Here is an 18,503-nt window from a genome sequence, read left to right as displayed (position 1 = left end):
GGGGATTTAGTCTTATATTATAAATTAATTGAATAATAACACATTTGAGAATAACCAAAATAGTATGTATATGTATTAAAATAAAAGAGATAGTAAATTTACTTCTTAAAATTAACAAAATATTTTTTTATAAATTATATATAATAATTTTTAAAAAAAATTTATACACCAACTCTTTCATATATATAAATTACAAATTACTCCAAATATGAACTTTCAGAAACTTACCTGTGCCTGAATTAAATAGTGAAAGTGCTTTTGGGGAAAAAAATCAGTTTAACTATGAACTATTAACTAGATTTTGAAGGCATTCGATTATTCAAACATGTTTAATATTTTATTTACTTTTACTTTTTACACTTCGCACCAATAAACAGATATTTGCTAATAGCAAAAGGTTCACAGAATACCATGCTATAGAAGGCTGTAAAAAAATATTATAAATTACAATGCGAGTATGTGGTGGAGATGATTCTTACCGCGTTACACAGAAAGTAGTTAAGATGAGTAACTATTGATATAGAGAAAACTTCCAAGAGGCAAAATAAAAAAGGGTTTATAATTACAGTACGATTGTAGATAAAGTGAAAAAGAGAGGGGGTTGAGGTTGGAGGGAGAATCCAGCATAGTATTACTATACATATATGACTGAGGGACTCAGTGAAGTCTTTCCCATGATTGTCATTTACAAAAGAAAATTCTATAATGTGAAGTCAGAAGCATACTAATTTAAGCGAGGTAATTGTATATTTGTGGGTTGTTCTTATCTCTCTCTAGATACTCCCTATCTATAAGGCTTTCTATCCTTTTCTTCAAATCAGCTGGTTTTATTGGGAATTTGAGCTGTTTCAGAAAAAAATTAGTTAGCAGTCTCAATCAGAAGTGGTCATTTGTATTTAATCGCACAACAAAAGCAAACGGACATTTTGATACACATCTATACCGTTGTTGTTGATAAATGAACCATTAGTTTTACCTGTTGGAAGAGTTCAGTGATAAGAAGGGTGTGACTAAGCACTTTTCTAGTCTTCATTATCCTCACAATAGCAGCATCAACCTGCAATGAACCATGTCGTTGTCACGAATGTAAATATGTTTACTACAGATGATTGAGCATAACAGACTTAACAGGTGTTGTATAAAGTGTAGATGCCAATGCATGAATGATCCTAATGACTTAACATGAAACTTGGATTCTCACGGGTTTCAAAAGGCATTTAGTAGTGCCCCAAACATATCCGATTGAAGATACCAGTGCACCAAACATTTAACTTCCATGAGAAGCCAAAGCAGTGCATCAGCTCAAGTGGGAAAAGGCATGGATAGAAAGAAAATAAACCTGATATTGACGGTCTTGGAAAACTCTCTCGGTGGTGCTTGTGTTCTCCTCGACTGTCTCCTTCAGCTGAATTGCATTCACCTGCAACCCATAACATTAAAATTAGTTTGTAATTTGTAGTGTGAAAAAAGAACCATGTAATAGTTAGCTAGATCACTAAAAACTTCCTATCAAGCATTCATCAATAGGCTGAAACTCTGGCAGAATGAAAACACATGACCACGGAATAGAATCATCCGATCTAATCCCTATTTTTTATAAGCAATAGGGTGGCACCTTTATACGGTAAAGAGGAGCCATAAACGTGTCATTGAAAACAAATGAATCATCATCCTCGACGTCTCTACCCTTGGGAATCTGTCATGGGTTCATTAAGGGAATTAGGAAATCCAAAAGAGATCTGATAGATCAAATTAAACATAATGGAAAGTTGGAAACTCTGCAAATAGCAAACTCACCTTTTGTAGGACTCGAACTTTTCCACATGCAAGTGATTGCAGAGTCCTTCTCAGTTCCTTATCCTCAATGCTAGTAGCATCTTTAATATCTTGAAAACTTAGTTTCTCGGCGTCATTGAATAACATTAGAACAACAGTCTAACACAGCCAATCATGGAGAATTAATAAATAATGGAAATGTACAAAAGACAAGATAGACTGCACAAGCAATGGAAATAATAGCATCTAAAATAATGGTTGTCAAAAGGCCAACCTGAAATAAGGACACAGCGAGCTCCTTTTTTCCTTTAGGAAACTCTGCCTTTAAGACACAATGACCTAATGAATTTTGCCACATCAGACGTCTTCCACTATATTTGCTTAGATAGAACTCTTTGAAAATATCCTGAGACAATAATATAGAAAAGCAAAAATCCACATCAGGAGAGCCACTCAAAAAGCACCAAGACTGCCCAACAGTCAAAAGAGCACTCATAGATAAACCTGGTAAACATTCAATTCATGAGGAAGTCTAACATCCATGGGTGGATATGTTGGCCAGTACCTGCAATCATCCAACAATTTAATAAAGGTTCTCCAAAAAAAATAAAATTCATCGAAAATTATTCAAGATCACGGATTTTTTTTTTTTTGATAAAACAAGATCACAGATATGATAGGTAAGAAACAATGCTTACCCAGTGGTTAAGACATGAACACTCATTTCAATCCCTGATGGTAGTTTTGACCTTGCCTGGGATGACTGTTTGAAGGATTCATTTATTTCTTTTGATAATTCAATGTCCTGCATTGAACAATTTTGAACATAGCTGTGAGTAGGTGTCAATGAGTACACTTACACACATTCATAACATCTTCCAGTAACAGAAAAAAAGAATAAAAAAAAAAGCAAAAGACAAAGAAAAGTGTTTCTTTTAACGAAGAGAACAATTGGTTGATTATTTCTCCATGTGACTTCTTTGGTTGATTAGATATTTAATCACCGGGTTTAATTCCATGTAAACAGGCAAGCTAAAGAGAAGACAAAGACAGGCAAGTATTGATGATTGCCATCCATTTTTTGCCACCCAAGCTTGGATGTGACAAAAAAAATGAAAGAACAGCTACAGAAGTACAGATTAAGAGTCCAAAATTTGAATCATATTTGAATAATAAAATAAAATAATTCAGAGGTACATGTACCTTAAACATTCCTTCCAGCTTATTTGTGAATTGACTGCCACACTCTGTCTTCAACTATAGTAATGAAAGGAAATTCTCAATACCAATAAAACTGATTCCAAGGAACCACCCATTTATCACAAAAACATAAAAATAAAAAAAAAATGTAAGAGAGAGGAGGGGCAGATTCTCAACCTTGGAGATCATAGATTTCTCAGCATCAATAGAAGCACTCTTTCCTAAAAGCAGTCTCTTTGCAAGATCTTTCTTATAGAATGCTTCAAATACATCCTTGCCCTTTAACAAAAGAGAGTCCATCAGACAGTTTCATGAAGGATAAGTAAAAGTGTGATACCAGGACCATAATTGAAGTTACAACAGGTATAAGTAGGAGTAACCCCAACAATGAAACAGAGTATACCTGAATGAACCTGAATAAAACCAGGACTTTGTCAAGTGTACCCTCCAGTTCCTCTTCAGAAGTGCCCTTATTACCTGCTCGAAGCTTCTCATCCAAAAATTTGGCAATCAATTCTGCAGGTCGGTTCTGTCATCAAAATATAGCACGGGATCATTAGATGGTTGCTAATCACACTGTACAAAAGAATCTGACTTTAAATGTTATAGAATCACTGGACCTAAAATCTTAAACAGGTAACAACAAAAGGATCATTAGCTATTTTGACAAGCCCTCTAACTCAATGAGCTCAAGAATGGGTCTTGCATAATCTGATAAACAAATGGGGTAGAAATTCCAAAGATAATTTTGCATAGCAAACATGGAAGTTTGAAGTTATATCACATGATTGAAGCGACTCTAACACTAAGTGGGCTAAAACTAATCAGCTTAAGCTATACTGAGATATTTCATCATGTACCTGGCGGATATTGATAAGATGCTCAAATGCATCTTTGATAGTGTTACTGAATGCTTCATTCTTGAAAAAGCTTTGTTCCCATATTGTGTCAAGGGAAGCCTTAAATATGAGAAGGGATGAAACCATATCTTTATCTTTCTCCTCATCCATAACAATGCCCTGCCCAGTTCTCCTGATATAGGAACTAAGAGCTTGCCGCAATGACTCAAGTGCATTGACCCTCGAAAAAAGCGTGTACATTCTCTGAAGGTCTTCAATACGATTCGCATCCATAAGCATTGTAAAACCCTGTAATCAAAGAAATAGAATTATAGAGGCAGAAACCAACAAAAGAGACTTCATCAGGCACAGATAATCAGAACCTTGTCAAGAATGGCAGGTATATGACGTTCAAGAAGTTGCTTTTCTGCAGTAGCTATCAAGGCCTTCCTAGTACTTGCATCTAAATACAACAAACATCTCTCATGTTCCTCTTGCAATCTTGTCTGCAGAAATGAGAACAAAAGATATCAACACAATAAAGATAGTGTCGACATGTGAAAGATCTGAGTGTTTGACAAATGGAAAGAAGGATAACTTTTATGGTCAGACAAAGGCTAAAAGGGCAGGGCAAATCCATTTGCAAATAGTTACAAAAATGAGGACACAAAAATATCAGTAATTGCAGCCCTGTGCTTTTTGTCACCGTTGAATGAGTTGTAGTCCACCAAACAATCCCCCACCCCCTCTTTTTTTTCCCGCTGCCAAAAAAAAGAAAAATGACAATAATGAAAGCTGAATAATACAAGAAATTAGGGGAAAAGAAGCACCTCCACATGCTTCAAGTAATCTGGAGCATCTGATTGCTGCATGTATTTCATACCTTCAGCAGCATAAAATTCAGATGTGCATTCAAGGAATGGCTTCTCAAAGCTTTCTGCATAAATTCCCAGAGCAGTGAACATCTTCAAGAGATGGTTTAGGAGAGTTCTATCAACTGCTTCACCTAATCTGAAAAATCATGCATAATACTGCAAAATGTAAGACATGGAGTAAAATGAAGGATTCAATGGAATATATTACTTTTTCTTTTGTGACATTTGCTAGAGTTGGTTCTACATTTTTCACTTCAAATAGTGTTTGATATAACATCTGAGATGGGGACTTATATTTTGGTTAGGTGAATGTTCCTTAAGTGAAAGTTCCCCTTATTACTTCCAAACTTTTAAAAAAAAATGTGAAGGAAGGAGGAGGGTGGGAACTTTTACCCCTACCTTTGGTTATTCTAATCAGTAATTTTAGCTTGGAGAATGATATTGATCAGTATCAATTTGTTCCTATTTGAAAACATAGACCCAATGTATGCATTTCATACAACACACAATCAACAACACAATTCCAAAAAGGGAATGGGAGTAGAAACATAAAACCTTCGTTTGAAAACAGATAGAGGATTGGATTGACCTTTCACTTTCAATCATACGTAGAAGACCTGTAACAGTTTTGTGTTCCACTTCTTGACATAGTGAAAGGTGTTTGCGGAAAAGTTGCAATCCCATGTCCCATAGTGACCGTACATTTGTAGTTTGCTTCACATATGTCCTATCCAAATACAAGGCTATACCACGAATCATCAACATTTGATCAGAAAGATCCTGCCAACATCTCTCAACTAGAGATAGAAAAACAACCAAGTCTGGGCTTTGGCCAACTAAAGACTGCAGTGCTGCAGATATGTGTGTTTCACACTCCCTTTCAATCCGTTGGTAAAGATTCGCCCCCATTTTGTGAAGACACATATCACTTACAGCCTACAAACAAATATTATTAGTTAGCCAGAATTTATATTGAATGATGAATATTCACAGGGCCATACCGAAGGTGTCACGAAAAGAGTAAAAAAAAAAGTATTTTTCATGATTACCTGATAAAGCTTTTCCAGGTCACAAGAAAGATGTTGCTTTAAGAATATGGCTGAAATAGCTGATCTCACCGTTTCCCATGTATCCTCCTCAAAATTCGGTGGCATCGTTGGTTTACCTTTACAAAAAGAAAAGTTACAATTATTACTAATTCAATGCATACAAAGAATTGAAGCCAGGAATATACGTCAAAGAAGGAAAATAAGCTTGCAGTGTCAAGTTATTGGATGGAAGGCCAAGGCACAGAACTGGATGGAAGTGGTTAATACTTGATAGATACATCAGATTAGTATCTTTTACATAAAAACTAGATTTAATTGGATCTGAACCTACAAAAACCAGGTTGAACAAATTATTATTGTGTTAGCAAGCGACTACTTACTGAGGGGTGATTAAGAAGGATGGTAAGGAAATTAGAGGACCAACACCTCAAGTAGGCACCATGAGAATGTGGCAAGGGAGTGGAAAGGAGAGAGAATCATTTGTAAACACAGAGATATAAAGGAGAGGAAGAGAGAAGTAAGTAGAGGGAAGCAAATGGTGAGACCATGCCTGTTGAATTGTCAGGCCAGTCATATATCTTTTTCATTTTACATTTGCAAGATTTTATACTAATTTCTGTATGTAAGTCTCCCTTAATATTGCTATTATACAGATATCCATATCAAAGAAGAAGATTCAGTGGGTTAACTAAGAATTTCCTTTTATAATCTGTCATAGTTTCTGCCATCTGGCAGCAACAACACATGGGCCCATATAGTGGGGATATATTGCAGAGAACAATGGAGGTTAGTAACAGCTAACTTATTGGTATTCTTCCAAAATCAAACCACCCTGTACAAGATTTATCATCATTATCATGAGGATCGAAAGAATCAGTGAATAGAAGTAGAACTATCAAACAGTGTTTTGAAAAGCATTACATCAAAATTGAATATAACATGCCATAGGAAAGAGGCATTTGGCTCGTTAACAGCAAATGTCAATAAAACTACAGAGAAAGCTAGCACACATTATAGAGTACGTGCAAGCAATGAAAAGTTTCCCCTGCATAGACAGATGGACACATCTAGCTTTTTCAGCTTATAACTTGTGCTTATTGCTGCAACGCTGAAAATGAATAAGAGTTCTCTGGCTTCCAGTTTTGCTTCTCAAAGTTTATTTATTATGAATGTAACCAATGAACAAAATGTTATATATATGCTCTATAAGATGATTACCAATTAACAAACTTCGATTCAATTTCTAACCCAAAAATTGTATTAAGAACAAGCCATTAACATAACTCAAACCCCTAGTGTTAACTAAGCAGCTAAGAAATTCACTAAAGTAAAGCCCCTAACACAAATAAAACAACCCATTCATCACTCCCGAATCAACAAAATCCTCAAAAGGAAAAAGGACAAAAATTGAGGAGTATGGAACCTTTGCGGAGCTTGATGAGGAGCTTCTTGGCGGGTTGAGGAGGGGTGGCTTTCTTGCGGGACAGATTTGCAGCGACGGCGCCGCGCGCATTCTGGTCGTCGCTCTTGAGATCGTCGTCAAGCGCCATCGGAGAGGCGGCAGGGTCGAAAAGGGTGTCGTCTGGGTGCTGGCGATGATGGTGGTGATGGTGGTGACTGAGGGAGTTCTTGGAGTCGAGAGAGCATGCAACGGCCTGCGACTTGGCCTTCTTCATGGTTGCTGTAGCGGCGGCGGAGGAAGAGGAGGCGTCAGTGGATGCGGTGGCAGAGCGCTTAGTGGGATGAGACATGAAATGAAAAGTGATCAAGAGAGCATTGTACTTTGCGTTCTTTAATTTTAACTCTCTCTTCTTTGCTTCTCACTCTCTGGATCACACTTCCTCTTCCTCTTTTTCATTACAACGAACTACAAACCTAACCCTTTTCATAACTCATAGACATCATTAATTAACAAATATTTAGACATAATTATTTTTTTAGTTAACATAAGGCAAATAAGAATTAAAAATAGTTTATAAATATTTCGATCAATAAATTATTAAAATAGTGTTTAAATACTTGAGAACAAAACTAGTCCATGACATTTAAAAAAATCTCATTTATTTGACGAAATAGATATTCCTAAAATTATGAAATTAATATTAAAAAGACTTAAAAAATCAATCTTGTATTTTAACTAGTAATCAGTTATTTAAACAAGGTGGAAATTTGTGACATTTTAAAGTGAACCTGAATCATAATTGGGTTATTTTTATAGGATAACTTCATCATTTTTATTAATAAATACTAATTTTAAATGAATTTTTCACGACTATAAGTTTAAGGCACCCAGTTGTCTTTATTTTTAAAGAAGATCAGATATATTAGATAAATGGGATATTTATTTATTATTTTTTTTGAATTTGTTTTTGTCTTATTACAAGATCAGTGTCTCTGGAAAGTACTAGCAATTTCTCAGCATTTTCGGTTTGTACTTTGCCCCTTATTTCCCCTTCTTTTTTCCTTGTAAGATCAAAGGTGTTTGCCCTGTGGTTCCCAGAACATACTAGCAGTTTTTTTTTTTTTTGGTTTACTAGCATTTATTTAACTGAGCATATCATCTCTCCTTATATTTGTCAATGGTGGAACATCAGGATTTTTTTTGTTTAAATTATTTAAATATTATATTTACTGAAATGTATAATGTTTTCGGTACGATGATTGAGGCACTTTTATTTTTATTATTGAGATTGTGGTGGTATTTTTAAATAATGTGAAGAATTGATGTTTTTTTTTTTTGTATGGATTATTACAAATCTGATTTGTGATTTTAATATTTTTTTTAAAAAAATACAAATTTGAGGGTTAGATTTGTGATTTATAATTTTTCTTTTCACAAAATTGATTCACCTATTTGCTTATTCTTTAAAAAAAAATTTTAGTCCATATAAATTTGAGGCTCAGATTTTTTTATTATCCCAAATCTGACCCTAAATTTTGTTTCCAAAAATAAAACTGAGCTTCCGATTTATAAATTTCGATTTAAAAAAAATATCTCCATATCTCTAAAAAAAAATACATCATTTTTCTATAATTGAATACAACACATTTTAAACTTTCATAGCTAAAAAAATTAGCCTGATTGAGGGCCACAAACAAAAGTTTCAGCTATGGAGCAACCATTCTCTTGAGCTGCCTTTGTTTTTGGTAAGACACTAAAAATAAGGTATAAAAGACCAACACATAAAATTTTGTGATTTTATATTTTTTATAATAAATTAAAAAAATAAATATAATAATAAAAAATATAATTATAAAAAATAAATATAAAATATATTAATTTAATATTTTTTAATATAACATTTTTATTTATGTTTCATCTATTAAACTCAATTTTATGTTTTTATGCTTCTCCCTCAGTGTCTTAAATAAATGCAGCCTTAGGTTCCAGAACTTGAGATGGGCTTCTGCTTAAGCCCAAAAAATTTTATTACAAGGGAGTTTCACATTGCTTTTCTTGCTATCTCGTTGTCCCCGATCAGTTTATGGAGGCCCACAATCAGCAATAACTTCCATCAGGCCCAAATTGCACATCAAGTGGGGGTGTGTGTGATTGTTTGTACAAGCAAAATTAAATGGCATGTCCAAGAAAAAAGCTAAATTAAATGGGACTGGTATTTAACAATCAAATCGGCAATCCAACGGATTTTTTATTTATATAAATAAATTAAAATATAATAATTACCGATTTTCGTAATTTGTAGCGTTTTTACAAAAATACGTAACATGTCACATTTTATTTACAGAATAAACGATGTAAACGAAATAAGGTTATAAACAGGCGGTTTTATGACGTGTGCACACGTTTTCTGCAACGCGTCTATTTCGTTTACTCTGCAAACGAAATAAGCTCAGTGACGTCTATTTAAGAGGTTTTGTTCACAGCCATTGAAAAAGTCAAAAGTTACTGTTTACGTTACCTTTTTTATCCATTTTATCCTTGTTTGATCAAACCGGAGGCTCAGTTGAACATTATGGCGGACGATACGAACATTAACAGACTGAACGCCACATGGCATGTCGCTGAAGCAGAGGACTTTGAGGTTGGTGTTGCTATTTATTTTATTATTTATTTTTATAGTACTTGAGACAAGTTGCCTTGTTAGTCCTATACGTAGTTGATTTTAGAAGTAGTGCCTAAATAGATTCTAGTTATAGCAATATGTACTTGTAAGTAGGTCGAACGTGTTTGTAGGATGTTAGAGGAACTTTGAGTTAGGGATTCGGTTGGTGTACGCTACTTTATTGTATGGTATAATGTATGATAAAATCGAAAACTTTTTACCAATGTAATTTATGTCACCGAAATTTAAACTAAGTACACGAACACATTTAATTATGTTATGTCCCGTTTAATAAATGTAATTATTTTTTTATTAAATATCATATTATATATGCAAGAATATATTAAATTTTATATATTAAGTTTAAAGTAACATGATCGAGAGCCCGCATGTAAACATTTTTATTTATTTGTTTACCAGTTGGGACGACTATTTCTGCCCCGGAGAGTTAGCCACAGAGTCCCACTACCCAATGCCATTCTCCCATATCTGAGGGAGGCTGGTTTCGGAGACGTTGTCCTACTGAGAGACTAATTCTTGTTCGACAATGTGATGATCACAGCATTCATAGAGCGTTGGTGACTGGAGACTCACACATTCCACATGCCATGGGGTGAGTGTACGATCACCTGCAGGACGTCGCCTACCACCTCAGATTGCGCGCAGATGGTGATCCCGTTGGTGGTTGCTTTCGAGACTTCCAGGCCCACTACCACACTGGGGCTTGGGAGTTGGTTGAGCGTTTACTCGGAGCTAGGCCACCTGTAGTTGTCTAGCAGGGAGCTCAGAGGAGATAGGCTTTCTCGCTAAAGGTGACATGGCTGCGCGATCGGCTACGACAAATGCCGCCGGATACATCCGATCCGGACACCTTGCGACAGTATGCGAGGTGCTACATCATGCTGATGATCGGGGGCTACTTACTGACGGATAAATCGAACAACACCGTTCATCTCAGGTGGCTGTCGCTTCTAGATGATTTTGAGAGGTGTCGCAGGTTGTCATGGGGTTCTGCGGTGCTGGCATGGACGTACCATTCCCTTTGCCATGCAGCCCACTGCCGGACCACAGACATCGCGGTGTGTACTCCTCTGTTGGTGTCTTGGATCTATCAGAGGTTCCCTCGATGGTGTCCACCTGTCTCTCAATATCAGACTCTTCAACTCCGACAACGAGGCAACTCGCTGTGTGCGCAGCAGCACTGGATTCTCACACTCAAACACGACCCGTTACTCATTAGGCAATTGGAATACACACACACAACTAAATATACACTACTAGTAGACATTATGAATGGTTTGGAAAAGGTGTAGGCGGAGGAGGTGAATTTGTTGTGAATAATACAATGGGTTGCACACCCTTTTATAATTACTTCAAGTTTGTCATATTGTATTTTGTTTACACAGTAAACGAGTTATTGTTCCACGTATTTCGTTTACAGAGTAAACAAATTGATTTTAGGCGTATTTCGTTTTCACAGTAAATAAAATACGGTTGCCGACACGGCACGTGCTTATTTCGTTTACTGTGTAAACAAAATACGCTTAAAGTCAATTCGTTTACTCTGTAAACAAAATGTGACATGTTATGCATTTTCATAAAAATGCTACAAATTACGAAAATCGGTAATTATTATATTTAATTTATTTATATAAATAAAGAATCTGTAATTGAACTCATCATGTCATTGGTTTATTTATTTATTGATTTAACTGATGAATTATTAATTAAATTGGTTTTATATAAATAAAAATTATAAAATAGTTAAAAATTTAAAATTAAAATTTAAAATATATATCTTAATTAATTAATATTTTAAAAATAATTAAACTTCAACAAATTATAATTAATAAGTTATAATTTGATTATTATTAAATAAATATATAAAATCTAGTATTTTTTATGATAAAAATTTTTTAATTTTATTTTTATATTAAAATATTTTTATATTTATTGTATTCTTATATATTATATGTATTTATTGAAAAATAATATTAATAAATATCATATATGATCATAAAAAATACTTATATTATAATAAATAAAAATATTTTATGTTTTTTTGTTTATACATATTTAATAATATTTATATTAATAATTATAAATAATAAAAAATATAATTAATTAAATATAAATGAATATAAAATTAAAATAATATCTAAAAAAATTATTGTGTGATTTTATTATATAATTGATAATTAGCATATAAAATAATAAAGAATAGTATAGCTTAACGACAAAGAGAACATGTAATATGAGAAAGACACCTCACATTTTTATTAATAGTCTGATTTTTATAACTATACTCGGTATATAAGTATGAGCTGTATTATAGTTATCACTGAACATAATATAAAAATATTTTTGTTTCAAATATAATTATTTAAATGCAAGTTATGGATGTATCTTAAATTCTTAATACAATAATGTTACCTACACATTTAAATTAATGCTTATGACTATTAAATATAAGGATGAGATGAAATAAATAAAAATATGTGAGAATCACACCAGGTTTGACTTTTTTATTTTTCTTAAATAAGATTTATTAGTTTGTGGTAATTAACTACTTAAAAACTAAATGTTGAGTTTGACCGAATGAATTTAGAAAGGTACAAATGTTCAATACTGAGAAAGAAATTTGCCCATAATTGACCAACTTGACTTAAGCTAAGAGACTGATGACTTAGACTACATATTACGAGGAAAAAGAAGACTATCCATCTCCATAAAAGTAGTTTTACGAAATATTATAACATTTTTTGTTATTTCAGTAAAATTGTGAAAATCGAACTGTTCAATAAATCAGTTGGATAACTGATCCAATAATTTAATAATTCAACTGAAATCATAGTACTACAAATAATAAATTGATTTAACTCATTGTTCCATTATAAATAACAATTCAATTCTATTGTCCACCATAAACTTTAAAATTAGTCTACACGACTACACCTAATCACAATAAAAGAAATAAACATAAAAAAAAATTCTACAAATAAAAACGTTTATTTGAATCACAATTCTCAACCAAATCAAATTATATAGCATTAGAGAATTCTTTTACCTTTCTTAATAACCATATATATAAAGCCACACTCAAAATTTGAGTGAATTATCAACTTGATTTCTGTTCATTTTTTAAAATGATAACACGATCCTTCAAAAAAAAAATAATCTATTTCAATTCATATTCTTTATTTCGTGACACAATACGATCTCTGTGACTGTTTTTTCGTCAACTTTAAACGAAAAATACTGACGTGTCAAATTTAAAAAATGGACAATAATCTAATTGTCTCTAAATTTAAATTGGTTAGAAATTTATTTATTCTTTTTTTAAATGATATCTTTTTCAAATTATTTTTTATTCATTATATTAATATTCTTTTTCAATAAATTATTGAATATATACTATAATAAATATAAATTAATTAATAAATTATTCAAATTTTTACATTTATTATGAAACTAAATAAATAATTCTCAAATATAATTTTTAAATATATAAATAATAAATATTAAAATACGATTAATACATTAATAATAATAATCTTATGATATACTATTAGTATTATGATCTAGATAATTTTCACAATAAATTTGAAATTAAAGGACACATTATTTGATATATAATAATTTTTTTTCAGTAATAAACAACTTTAATTTTTTATCTCTCTAAACTAAATTAATAATTCTATTTGATATTTTTGTACTAAAATACACTATGAATAGGCTACTAATACTAAATGAATAAAAAATAATATATATATATATATGGAGACCATTTATAAACTCAACAAACTCAAAGTATCAATAATATTAATAATGCATATTGTCATAAGGCTACGTATCGATGAAAATTTATCAATATAAGAATAATGTGATTGATTAAAATTTTACGTATATTAAAATTCAATTAAATTTACATATATTTTACTCAAAATAAAGTATTATGATCTACATAATTTTCACAATAGAGTGAAAACTAATGAACACATTATTTGAGATATAGTAAAATTTTTCTGTGTAATAACAAATTTAATTTTTTATTTCTTTAAACTAAATTAATAATTCTATTTGATATCTTTGCACTAAATTAATAACCCTAATATCATAGGGTTACTATTAATGTAACAGTATTTTAATGTTTATTATTATATAATTAAAAATTATATTTGAGAATTATTTATTTAGTTTCATAATAAATGGTATTTTAAATTTGAATAATTTATTAATTAGTTTGTATTTATTATACCATATATTCAATAATTTATTGAAAAATAATATTAATATAATAAATAAAAAATTAATTTAAAAAAGATATCGTTTAAAAAATAAAGACAAACAAACCCCTAACCAATTTAAATTTAGAGACAATTAAATTCTTGTCTATTTTTTTAACAGTATTTTTCGTTCAGAATTGACGGAAAAACAATCACAAAGATTACGTTCTGTCACAAAATAAAGGATAGAGATCGAAGTGGATCGCTTTTTTTTTAAGGAATCGCATTGTTATTCTGAAAAATAATGGACAGAAATCAAGTTGGTAGTTCACTCCTCAAAATTTCATTCACCAAAAAATTAATTATTTCAATTAAGAAAAATATGGTATTTTTTAAACCACATTCATTCCTAATATGTTAGTTAATTAACATTGGTATCCTATCATATTAGAACTGAATTAAAACTCAAAATTCCAAAATCATTCAAATCAAAATTAACAAAACAGTGAATTGAAATCAACCATCAACAAAATTATTTCGGTTTCATAAAATTAATAAGGCAAAAAAAAAAAGCAGCGGCAATTAGAATCTATTTTGTCCAACAACGAAATTAATCAACAGAGTTAAAGTTTATTTGAGTGTTATTCTCGAAAAAAAAAATTAAATGATATTTTTTTAAAATATTTTTTACAAAAGTAAGTGATTTTATGTTTAGATATTTTATGTAAAAAAATCTTTTTATTTATCAATTATATTTGGATAAAATAAAATAAAAATATTTTTATGTTCATTTATTATGTGAAAAATATCTTTTTTTTTAAGAAAAAAATATCTTTTAAAAAAAGATGTAAATTGTAACTTCTCAAAAAAATATTTTTTTTATTTTTCTAGTACTTTTACTTTTATTATTAGAAATTTGTAAAACACACTAAAAAATAAAAAAGATCTTTTTTCATTGAAAAAAGATCTTTTGTTTGGGTGAGCTTTTAAAAAAATATCTTTTTTCGAATTATCTTTTTTTAAAAATCTTATGAAAAAGTAAAAGTAATTTTATGTTTAGATATCTCATGCAAAAAGATCTTTTTATCTATCAATTATATGTTTGGGCATAACAATATAAAAGTACTTTTTTGTTTATTTATTATATGGAAAACATCTTTTTCTTTTAAGAAAAAATTATCTTTAAAAAAAAGATGTAAATTACAGCTTCTCAAAAAAGATGTTTTTTTATTTTTCTAGTGCTTTTATTTTTACTACTAGAAATTTGACAAACACACTAAAAAATAAAAAAGATCTTTTTTTCGTTGAGAAAATATATTTTATTATCAAGATAATGGCGTCCAAATAAGTACTAATGGCGCCCAAATAAGCACTTAATCAAATTTTCACACAGGACCTAAAATCTATTCTGTCCAGCAACTAGAATCCAGAATAAGAAATATAGCAACTCAGAAATATTATAATTAACAAAATAAAAAAATTAAATTGATTATTGAAGAAAAAGAGAGTAAAATAATCAAATACTGTAATTCCACGACGGCAAAGAGAGACGACGAAGAGTTCACGGCCGCAGAAGAGAGACATTCAGAAAGAGAGAGAAAAGCTAAAGCTCGAAGATAGAGGCGGGCTTAACGACGAGGGTAGAAATGGCGACGCCGCCAACAGTAACTCTAAAAAGACTTTTTGGCAAGAGAGAAACCAAGTTAACGACGAGGAAGGAACGGCTAGATAGAGACGAGGATCGAGCAAACTAACCAACGAGGAGGATTCAAACTAACCGCACTTGAAGAGGAGACGACGTAGATCAAAAAAGACGTAAAGACGAAGAGGATCGACGGTCAAGAGTTTCGAGTTGACCCTCTCTATAACTACCGGTGGCAACGACATTCCTTAACTGAGGAGAAGAGTTTGATGCATGATGGTGGGATTGGGGGCTGGCTGCTACGTTGGGCTGGATCTTTGAGAGAGATAAGGTAAGGAAAATGCTAGTTGTACAAAATTTTGAATTTTGAATAATTTGATTTTTAGATATGTATTTAAATTATAATATATTAATAATTAAATATATTAAATCTGAAACAAAAATTTAAAATTTAAATTTTAAATTTCAGTTTTTTTAGATTGTATTTTAAATATGTATTTAATTATAAAAAGACAATAAATCTATTCATAATTTTTAATTGTGTTTGCTTTTTTTTTTTAATTATTGTAATAAAAGGCTGAATGTTGTACGATTTTTAAAGGATACCTAGTTGAACCGATATATATATATATATAACTAACTAGTTACGCGAACTAACACAGTTTACAGTATATTGGGAACGAAATTGATGGTAATTAAGTAATTGTATATTTCAGACTTACAGTTAATTAAGTTGGATCAAACAAGAGCGAAAATTAAGCAGAGTAATTAATGTAATGTATATAATGTATGTATAGTAGCTTAGCTAGCTAGCTAGTAGAGTAGGTCGTGAATGGAAGGCAAATCAGACAACAATGCATCAAAGTCCTTGAAGGAAACATTGTTGTTGAGTATGATGGTAGCAGCATGATGATTGACGGCAACTTGTTCTTGAGGCTTCTTGGCACCGACACTACCATGACGATATGCCATAATTGCTTCTTCTTCTTGTTCTCGTTCAGTGAAAGATAACGGTGAAGGAGTAACAATAGGCATGGAAGAGTTCTTGCCAGTGAGAGATTGAACAACTTGTCTGAAGTTAATAGGGTCGGTTTCAACGTACCTTGTTTCGATCTGCACTATCTTTGGAGCAACACTACTACCACTACTACCATTGTTGTTCATTATGATGATGAGTGGTAAGTGGTAACTAGGAAGAGACAATACTAATAAAAAGAATAGTTTGTATATATGGTGAGAGCGTGGATGGGTGTTTATATAGCAATGCAAGTGGCAGTCATGGGAGACTAGTTGACCGGTCGTCCTCTTCATTCCCATCGAGCATCGAGTCAAAATCTTCAGCTATTTTGATTGGCCAAGTTTAGGGGGCCAACAACTTTATTAAATAAATCTTAAACTATCAAATTATTAATTAAACTCGTACAAAACACTCAAAAAAAGTAGAGAAGTCACGTTTGCGCCATGTCGAAAATTCAGAGGTGCACATGGAAAACTCAGAGGTGCACATCGAGAAGTCATCATCCGCTGTCGTTCATCCTCTTCCGCGCTCATCCTCAACGCTGCCTTCCTCCTTTTCGGAGCTCATTTACAACGCTGTCTTTTTAATGTTTAAATTTAAATTTTAGATTTATGATTTTGGATGTGTTTTAAAAATATTTTCTGTATAACATCATAATTTTAGATGTGTTACAATTATTTTTTAATATTTAAATTTAGATTTTAGATTTATGATTTTGGATGTGTTTCAAAAATATTTTCTATATAACTTCATAATTTTAGATGTGTTACAATTATTTTTTAATGTTTAAATTTAGATTTTAGATTTATGATTTTATATTTTTTGTATAACTTCATAATTTTAGATGTGTTACAATTATTTTTTAATGTTTAAATTTAAATTCTAGATTTATGATTTTGGATGTGTTTTAAAAATATTTTTTATATAACTTAATATTTTAGATGTGTTACAATTAAAAAAGAAACTACAATTGAAAATATTTTAGTTTATGTATATAATTATATTCGACCATTCATAATTGTATTATTAACATTTATATTGTATTATTAAAGTTGACTGATTTTAGATGTGTTTTAAAAATATTTTGTATAAAATATCATACTATCATATGTATTATAATCGAAAAATAACAACACAATTTTAAATTAATTGTTGATTATATACTTTATTTGCAACAACTTTATTAATAAAATTAAATAAGACCAACCTTGTTCCAATTAAGTCAGCAGAGTGTTTTTATGTTTAAATTAAAATATAATTAAAAATATTGAACATGATATTTCTTAACAAATTACATAAACACATGTGTGGAAAATAATGATACCTTTCACCAATGCAAAATGAGAGAGTGCTTCAGCTGGAAGGTGGTGATGGTCTTCACCAATGAAGACGAGATGGAGAATTCAGCTGGCAGCATCCTTTTTGGTTTGGAATTCACTATGAATATCCCGTAGAATAAGGAATTTAAAAAAATGTATCTGTTACGTGAAGTTACGAAAGTAAAGCAAAGTCACCGTAACCACCAATGAAGTGGGTGGATTTTAAAATTTAAATTTAAATTAAAATCTAATTATAGATATGTATCTACAAAATAGGAACATGTTACACTAAAAAAATAATTAAATATTATTTAAATCTGATTAAAGGCTGATTAAAGGCTGATTAATATTGTACAACTAGCATTTTCCTATATATATATACTTCTTGCCATGACCGCGTGTGCTTCCTTAATTATATAAGGGACATTAAATAACCTAACTGTCAGATTCTTATGACAAAAATTTGAACACGGAGGACCCCAGAAACAGCTATAT

At 31.1% G+C, this 18,503-nt stretch overlaps 2 protein-coding genes across 2 annotated transcripts; both read right to left on the bottom strand.

Annotated features, from left to right (window-relative positions):
• Nucleotides 1–495: 495 nt before the first annotated feature.
• LOC107632056 (cullin-4) lies at nt 496–7,652 on the bottom strand. The gene is made up of 17 exons (XM_088508156.1): nt 7,163–7,652; nt 5,740–5,855; nt 5,280–5,626; nt 4,646–4,826; nt 4,199–4,321; nt 3,837–4,124; nt 3,380–3,505; nt 3,154–3,255; nt 2,980–3,033; nt 2,475–2,581; nt 2,281–2,341; nt 2,051–2,182; nt 1,798–1,935; nt 1,616–1,696; nt 1,340–1,420; nt 977–1,057; nt 496–843 (listed from the first exon to the last, which is right to left on the bottom strand). The coding sequence occupies exons 1-17, from the start codon at nt 7,488–7,490 to the stop codon at nt 730–732; spliced, it is 2,460 nt and encodes an 819-aa protein (XP_088364282.1). The 5' UTR covers nt 7,491–7,652; the 3' UTR covers nt 496–729.
• Nucleotides 7,653–16,484: 8,832 nt separating this feature from the next.
• Nucleotides 16,485–16,835, bottom strand: LOC107634011 (VQ motif-containing protein 1-like). Its single transcript, XM_016337593.1, has one exon. The coding sequence runs from the start codon at nt 16,833–16,835 to the stop codon at nt 16,485–16,487; it is 351 nt and encodes a 116-aa protein (XP_016193079.1).
• Between the last annotated feature and the right edge of the window lie 1,668 nt (nt 16,836–18,503).

The sequence above is a fragment of the Arachis ipaensis genome, chromosome B3 (assembly GCF_059453495.1).
Source record: "Arachis ipaensis isolate K30076 ecotype BB chromosome B3, ASM5945349v1, whole genome shotgun sequence".
NCBI classification, from domain to species: Eukaryota; Viridiplantae; Streptophyta; class Magnoliopsida; order Fabales; family Fabaceae; genus Arachis; species Arachis ipaensis.
This window is presented reverse-complemented; position numbering and strand designations above follow the sequence as displayed.

What these genes read in the sequence shown, in the direction of transcription:
- LOC107634011 (XM_016337593.1), bottom strand. Translation starts at nt 16,835, where the DNA reads ATGAACAACAATGGTAGTAGTGGTAGTAGTGTTGCTCCAAAGATAGTG.
- LOC107632056 (XM_088508156.1), bottom strand. Translation starts at nt 7,490, where the DNA reads ATGTCTCATCCCACTAAGCGCTCTGCCACCGCATCCACTGACGCCTCC. An exon ending in ATTACTTGAAGCATGTGGAG is followed by an intron (nt 4,322 to 4,645) that starts GTGCTTCTTTTC and finishes TCATTTCTGCAG; the next exon opens with ACAAGATTGCAAGAGGAACA. An exon ending in TTTTATTCAGGTTCATTCAG is followed by an intron (nt 3,256 to 3,379) that starts GTATACTCTGTT and finishes CTTTTGTTAAAG; the next exon opens with GGCAAGGATGTATTTGAAGC.